General features: G+C 51.6%; 1 protein-coding gene across 1 annotated transcript; it reads right to left on the bottom strand.

Annotated features, from left to right (window-relative positions):
* Nucleotides 1-238: 238 nt before the first annotated feature.
* Nucleotides 239-2394, bottom strand: GJD2 (gap junction protein delta 2). Its single transcript, XM_075531975.1, has 2 exons — nucleotides 2324-2394; nucleotides 239-1133 (listed from the first exon to the last, which is right to left on the bottom strand). Exons 1-2 carry the CDS (start codon nucleotides 2392-2394, stop codon nucleotides 239-241), a joined length of 966 nt encoding a protein of 321 aa, XP_075388090.1.
* Nucleotides 2395-8130: the final 5736 nt, after the last annotated feature.

Here is an 8130-nt window from a genome sequence, read left to right on the forward strand (position 1 = left end):
CATCCATCTCCCCACTAGTCAAGGATCTCTGTCAGGTCAAGGTGTGACATGTAGTCAGGATGCTACTTTCTCTCCTCTCCCACAGATGCAAGATTTTCATGCCACCAGCCGTATCCTACATCTTACTGGCAAGAGGCAAAGGTAAAAGGAGGGCAGAGACAGCGGAAACAGCCAAGCTCCAACAGTCATGTGCCTACGGAATATTTGTCATTTCCCCGTCTTTCCCCCAATCGACCTTTCAAACATAGGCAGAGTCACTGGACTGAGTCCTGCCGAAATTGGGAACACTGACGCGGGGCAGGTCCTTGTTACGGATCTCATAGACAGACTTCCTCTTGGCCTGGGCGCCTCTCACCGCCAACTTGATCTTGCGCCATCCCAGGTGGTTGAGTTCCGCCAGGTTGAGCACCACACAAATGCCACTCACCGCAAACATGAACACGAGAAAGACAGTCTTTTCCGTGGGCCTGGACACATAGCACTCCACCTCCTTGATGCACGGGTAGCGATCACACTCGTACAACCCTGGGACACTGAAGCCATAGAGAAAGTACTGGCCCACCAGAAACCCTATCTCCAGGGCGTTTCGGAACACCACCTGGATAATGTAGAAGCGGGAGATGCCCTCCTGCCTCCGGAGCTTGGACCGTGCTGCGGTGCGCAGCCCAGATGGGTGTGGAGTCAGCTCCTTAACCTCTAGACAATCTGGCTCTGGCTCTTTGCTGGTGTTCTCGGTGTTCTGCAGCACCCCGTTGACAATGGCATTTTGTAACTTCTTGTCTTCGCGTTTGCCCCCGCTGCTGCCCCCACCCCCGGTCCCTCCAGGACCCCCCATGGACTCAGGGGGATCTCTGTCCAGGGCTAGGAAGACGGTGGAGTAGCGGCGTTCTCGCTGCTTGGCAGACTGGTGCACAGAGTAGGTGATGAAGCAGAGGCTGGGGGTGCACACCATAATGATCTGGAAGACCCAGTACCGTATGTGGGAGATGGGGAAGGCGCGGTCGTAGCAGGCCTGGTTACAGCCGGGCTGCAGGGTGTTACACACAAACATGGTCTGCTCATCGTCGTACACTGTCTCCCCCACAATGGCCACAATGAGGATCCGGAAGATCACCACCACAGTCAACAGGATCCTGAGCAGGGGAAGGGGGAGAGCGGAGGGTGGAGAGAGAGGTTCTCATGTGCCGAGTGACCAGTTTAGGAAACCCCCTGCTCTCACTACCTTGCTCCATCCTTTCCAGAGTCCTCCCACCAGGGAACTATCCACCACTGAGGGGAACTACGTGTGGCAACCCCCTTTCTCTTCCTTTCCTGAATGCTGGTAGACTGGGAACCCTTCCCAGGACCCTTCTCCATACAGCCGGCATGGTGTGCTTGCAACAGCCAAATTTGCAATATATATGTTATATACACATATACACACACATACACATCTGGAAATTAATATACACCCTCACCCCAATCCCACTGCCACTGAGTGGTTTCTGACACACAATGACCCTATAGGTCAGAGTAGAACTGCTCTAAGGGGCTCTATAGGACACAGACTGCACATCTTTCTATACCCTGGGGCTGCTGGTGGGTTTCCAGTCAGGGGCGTGCCTCACAGCACCACCAAGGTTGGCATTCATGCCCAGAAGCACAAAACAGGTCTTCGGCGGGGACATGGCACACGACAAGGTGTGGGTTCTAAGATCTACACACGGTGGATATAGATAACTCCTCCACACGTTTATTTCGTTTCTTTTCAATACAAATATTGAACTTCAGGCTTTATGTAATGCAGCTATCAACCATTGTGTGTGTAGGAGGGGGGGGTGATTGTCCCTAATACTTTACGTTGGAATGCTCATTTCAGTTTAGCTTCATAAATGTTTATTGGGGAGAGCTACATCTGCTCCAAAAAGCAAATCCATCTCCCCATTCGTCCTACTCTGTCCAAATACAATCCTTCCTTCCTTCCTTGTGGATTCTATTTAGGGAACCGGATGGAGATTGGCTCTGACTCTGGAGAGTGGGGGACCAAAGCTGAGCCAGCAACTCTTTTCCTGGCGGGGAAGAGTGAGCTCCCGTGGTGCTTCGCAGGGAAGGGGTAGTGGGAGCTGATCAGGAGCAGCTGGAAGAGGGGAGCACTGGGGGGCTTCGGATCATCTCCCGATGCTATGCCCAGAGCTCCGGGTCGAGCGCGCTGACCACGGGCGACAGGGAGGTCGCAGAGAAGGGGCTGGGGGGCTGGGAGGGCTGGATCTGGGACGTGACAAGGGACTCCCCCTGGGGCTGCCCAGCGACGGGCCGCTGACAGGCAGCCGCCCAGCGCCCTTACCTCCCAATCATAGTGGAGTGCTGTTGTACCGCGGCTTCCAGCAGCCTCTCCAAGATGGTCCATTCCCCCATCGCTGTGCATTCGGAGGCAGCCGACAAAGACTGGGCAGCACCGGGCACGCTCCTGCTCCTGGCCCCTCCCCGGGCCGCACCTCCCCACGGGGAACGAACTGACCCCCGATGAAAGATGCAAGCAATTTTTTTTAAGAAAAGAAAAAAAGAAGAATCCCCTTTCCCTCTTGTTGGACTTAAAACAGGGAAACAGGGGGATCGATGCAATAGGGTCTCGACTAGCAGGGCAGCAGGCGCGGTGCGCAGAGCCGGCAGGAACCTCGGGTGCCGTCCGGGGTCGGGTCTCGAACCCGCGGCCGCCCGGGCGAGGGGCGGGGCGGGGGCGGACAGCCTGCAGGTCTGTGGTAGAGCCTTCCGGGAGTGCGGGTCCCGGGAGAGTCCGGGCCGCCAGCCCCGCTCCGGGCGCTTGGCTGGGCAGCGGGCAGTCCTGCGCTGCCGCCTGCGAGGAGGCCGGGGCGGAGCGGGCTGCCGGGCTCCGAAATCCGCGGCCGCCGCCTCTAATCCGCCTTTAAGTAGTCTCCGTCTGCGTCACGCCAGGTCGGCGGAGGGGAGCCGAGCGCGCCGCGCGACAGTCGCCGCGCGCCGGAGCCCAGGGGAAGGGAACGCGCGCGGGGGGGAGAAGGGGGCAAGAGTCCTGGGGGCCCGGCGGGGAGTGGGGCGACCTCCAGAGGAAGGACCGCCTCGCCCCTCAGGGCTTCTCTCGGCGCCCAGGTAACCTCACCTGACCGCCAGCCTCTGGCAGGAGGAGGGGGAGCGAGCGGGAGCAGACGCGCGGGGGGGGGGGGACCGGGGAGGGGCTAGAGTGGGTCCAGCATCTTCTCTTCCTCTAACCTCCCTCGCCTTTCACTTGCCGTCTTGGAGGGGAGGAACTGAAATTTCCCTTTTCACATGAAAAGGCTGTGGGCTGAGTGGTGGAAGCAGGGGTGAGGAGGAGGGTAGCATTTAAATCACCCTTGCTGCCCTTTAGACTGGGGGTGAGGCTGCCGGGCTGAGGGCTGAGGGCCTCTGTGTATATGGATGCTGAGGTGAAACAGCCTTGATGTGAATCCGTGCAAGGTGAAATGTAGCGTGGGTGGGAAGCTGAAGCTGCCTGGGAGAATGGGGGTCCAAGCCCAAGTACCTCACAGGTGCCTAGTGGCCAGCGAGTCTGGGGTGGGGGTGGGGGGGGTAGGTGATGGTTCTCCCAGGGGCTAGTCAAGATTCTCTGCTTTATAAATTTTCCCTTTTCTTATTTTACTAATGCAGGGTGAAAGGGTCTTCCCCCAGTCAAGTGTCCATTTCAAGGAGGCCCAGAATGCTGTAAGAGTAAACAAAGCAAAACAAAAATTACTCTTACCAACTTCCTCCCTGACCCCCAACTCCCCCCTACCCTCTACCTGGTCTTAACTGTTCTCCCTTCAGCCAGCAGGTCCTGATTTCTGGTTTTAAATGTTTTCTGTTGTTGGCTCCCTCCGAACTACTGCTGAAAATTGAAACACCTCACTGTAAGGTAGTCTAGAGGCGCCAAAGACCAAATTAGTCGAATTAGAGCAAACAGGCTTTATTGGGGAGAAAGACCCAGCCTGGGCTAAGTCCCATGGTCCACAGTGTCCTGGCCGAGGGAGTTGTGCCCCAGGCTACAGGGGTGGTGCTTATATGGCCAGGGAACATGTGACTGGGCTGTCTTGAGTCCATATAGGGTAGTCAGGGATTGGGAGATACAGGTATGTCCAGGTCTCTGGAATATAAGGTGTCCTCCTGATTCCAGGTGTATTTGTGCAGGTGCAGAGAGGTGGGCCGAGAACAAAGCGGGCACTGAGCCAAATGGGCTGCAGGTCCAGAATAAAGCGGGCCATTAGCCAGCTCTGCAGGTGTGTGTGGGCTATTAGCCCATTGCTAATGAGCTCAGGTGTCAGAATTAAGAAACACAATAGTGGGGAGCATTTCATACAAATATACCAGAAGCATAATGGTAGTGAGTTGTCAACCTTTTAAAAATGCAACTGAGAAAGGGTTGGAAATTGGTAACTCATTGTAGGGGGCGGTTATGGCCCTAATTACCCTTAGTGCTGCATGGGCATCACACACGATGATGAGCCTTCCAGTGAGAGCACCTGAGGTGGCTGGGCTGGTGGTGGCCAGGGCCTGGGAAGCAGGGTGCAGAGGGTGGGGGTGAGTCCTCCAGAATGCACTTGTGCATACACTGACTTTTAAAGGTACAACCAAGCTTCTGTGAGCAGGGTGGGGAGATCCTGTCTTAGGGTCCACTGCCACTCATACCCCCAAGGAAGCAACTTTGCATCAAAAAGGAGTGAAAGAGTCACTCCAAATTGGAGACTCTGATAGGATGTCAAGGAACCCTGGTTGTGCAGTTGTTAACTGCTTGGCTGCTAACCAAAAGGTCAGCTGTTCAGACCCACTACCCACCCACTCCATCGGAGAAAGACATGATCGTCTGCTTCTGTGCTGCTTTATAGCCTTGGGAGCCGCATGCGGCAGTTCTAGGCGGTGCTACAGGGTCCTGGGAAGTTGGAACCACGGTGTAAATGCAACATCAGAACCCTTGCCTAGGGCCTCTGCTGAGCAGAGAGGAGGTGTGAGTGGCGGGGTGGGAAGATACTTTATTCCCTACTAGATGGAATTGGACCCTGCCTCAGACTTGGAATGCTTTACCAAGCTTCTCTCCTCCTCCCTTAGGCTCTGGCGCCCTGTCAGACGGAAGGAGTAAAGGGTCTCAGATAAGGAGTGAATGGGGAGAAAGGCCCAAGGGAGATCTCTTTATCTTTAAATGTACCAGAATAGGCTGCATCATTACAAATTTTGTTGTACCCATGTGGTTCTCCCACACACTTAAAGGTGGTGGGCTTAAAGATGCAGGTTGCAGGAAATACACTTAATGGATTTATTTATTTGGAGAAAATGTATTGTATACATTCTCTCAATACACTTGTCAGGTATGGCTTCATTGTTTTAAAATATGAGTGCTGTATAGATTCATATTGTTGAGCATGTTGATGATGTTGTTTCTGTAAGTGCCGTCAATTGGTGCTGGCTCATAGTGACCCTATACACCATAGAACGGAGCATGCACATCCTGTCCAGTCCTCACAGTTGTTCCTATACCTGAGCCCTTTGCTGCAGCCACTGTGGACCCATCCTGCCAAAGGCCCTCCTTTCTTTCACTACTTGACCAGGTCCCCCTACTTCACCAGGCATCGTGTCCTCTCTAGGAACCCGTCTCCCCTGACAGCCTGCCCAATGTATGTAAGACAAAGTCTTTCCATCCTTGCTCCGAAGGATCCCTCTGGTCATACTTCTTTCAGCACAGATTGGTTTGTCCTTTTAGAAATCCACGGTACTTTAAATCGTCTTCTCTAGTGTCACTCTTCAAATGCATTGATTCTTCTTCGGTCTTCCTTACTCATTGTCCAACTTTCACTTGCCTAGGAGGCCATTGAAAAGTACCATGGCTTGGGCCAGGCACACCTGTGTCCTCAAAATAACACCCTTGCTTTTCAATACTCTAAAGAAGTCTGGTGCAGCAGATTTATAGAAGGTGATGTGTCTTTTGACCCCTTGACTGTTGCTTGCATGAACATTGATTGTGGATCTAAGCAATATACAAAATCCTTCACAACCTTTTTTCCCTTCAACATGATGGTACCTATTGATGGCGTCATGAGGATTTTGGTCTTCTGTACACTGAGTTGTAATCCTACTGAAGGCTGCAATCCTTGATGTTCATCAGCAAATATTTCCAACTCTCCTCATTTTCAGCTAGCAAGGTTGTGTCATCTGAATATCGCATGCTGTTAATAAGCCCTCCTCCAATCCTCATCACAATCTTCTTCACACAATCCAGTTTCTCTGATGATTTGCTCAGCAGACAGACTGAATAAATATGGTGAGAGGCTACAACCCTGATACATACCTTACCTGACTTTAAACCATGCAGTATCCCCTTGTTCCATGTTCACAACTGCCTCATGAATACGCATGTATCTAATAGAGACATAGAAACACATGCACAAATATCTATACACAGAGCCTATATTTGTAAAGATTCCTACCTATTGCAGTATTTTTTAATAAATCATTTTATTGGGGCTCATGCAACTCTTATCACAATCTATACAATTGAGTAAAGCACCCTTATACATTCGTTGCCCTTGTCATTCTTAAAATTCGCCTTCCACTTGGGTTCCTGGAATCAGCTCATTTTCCTTTTTTTCCCTTCCCCTCCCTCTTCCTCCCTCCTCCCCCATGATCCCTTAATAGTTGATAAATTATTATTTTATCTTATCTTACACTGCCCAGCGTCTCCCCTCACCCACCTTCCTGTTGCCCATCCCCCAGAGAGGAGGTTACAAGTAAATCCCCGAGATCGGTTCTCCCTTTCTACACCCCCTTCCCTCCCAGTGTCACCACTCTCACCAGTGGTCCTGAGGAGTTCATCTGTCCTAGATTCCCTGTGTTTCCAGATCCCTACTGCACCGCTCTGCATTCTGTGGTCTAACCAGGTCCGCAAGGCAGAATTGGGATCATGGTAATTGGGAGGGAGGAAGTGTTCAAGAACTAGAGGAAGGTTTTGAGTTTCATTGTTGCTACATTGAACCCTGAGTGACTCATCTCCTCCCACTACCCCTCTGCAAGGGATGTCCAGTTGTTTACAGATGGGCATTGGGTCCCCATCACACACTCCCCTCGTTCACGGTGATGTGATTCTTCCCCCCCCCCACCTTTTGTGTTTGAAACCTGATCCCCTCGGCCCTTCATGATCACACATGTTGGTGTGCTACTTCCATGTGGGCTTTGTTGCTTCTGGCCAGATGGCCGCTTATTTACTTTCAAGCCTTTAAGTCCCCAGATGCTATATCTCTCAATAGCCGGGCACCATCAGCCTTCTTCACCACACTTACTTATGCACACATTCGTCTTCAACGTTTATGTGAGGAAGGTGATCGCACAATTATGGTTTTTGTTCCTTGGAGTCTGCTACCTATTGCAGTGTTATGGTTGTTGTTAGCTGTCTTCATTTAGACCCCTGGCAAACATAGCAGACACACTACCCAGTTCTATATCATCCCCATGATCAAATCATCGTGATCCACGGGGTTTTCACTGGCTGATTATTGGAAATAGCTTGTCAGGCCATTCTTTCTTCAAAAAGAGAAAAAGCTCCTTTGGGTGGATCTTTCATAGTACCCACTTTTCCAGCTAGGGGAGCATTATGCAACTCACTCTGAGTTAGTGCACCCAATGACATCACCTGGGAAGGTTCTCTCTGGTCACAGTGAATTTTTTCATAAAAGCAGTTTCACTTGAACCTTGTTTCATGTGATAGCGGGTTTAAGAGAACAGCATGCAGCTGTAAAATTGTGTTTCTTGCTCGGGAAAAATGCCACAGAAACTGTTGTGATGTTGAACACAGCTTACATGGACAGCGCTGTGGAGAAAACTCAAGTGGACGGGTTTTCTCTTTTCAAAAATGGCGAAATATCAATTGATGGAAAACCTCATTAGAGACATCCATCAACTTCCCCAACAGACAAAAATGTCAACTCATTGTGCTTTCAGAGTCCATTCTACCAGGTCAGGCTGTTAACCAAGTTTTCTATTTAGAGGTTCGGAAAAGATTGCATAACACTGTGGGACCAAAAAAAGGCCTGATTTGCGGCAGACAGGGGACTGGTTTGGCCAGCACAACAGTGCACCTGCTCACACAGCCATCTCAGTGGGCCAGTTTTGGGCTGAAAA

The sequence above is a fragment of the Tenrec ecaudatus genome, chromosome 14 (assembly GCF_050624435.1).
Source record: "Tenrec ecaudatus isolate mTenEca1 chromosome 14, mTenEca1.hap1, whole genome shotgun sequence".
NCBI classification, from domain to species: domain Eukaryota; kingdom Metazoa; phylum Chordata; class Mammalia; order Afrosoricida; family Tenrecidae; genus Tenrec; species Tenrec ecaudatus.

What these genes read in the sequence shown, in the direction of transcription:
- GJD2 (XM_075531975.1), bottom strand. Translation starts at nt 2,394, where the DNA reads ATGGGGGAATGGACCATCTTGGAGAGGCTGCTGGAAGCCGCGGTACAA. An exon ending in CACTCCACTATGATTGGGAG is followed by an intron (nt 1,134 to 2,323) that starts GTAAGGGCGCTG and finishes TCCCCTGCTCAG; the next exon opens with GATCCTGTTGACTGTGGTGG.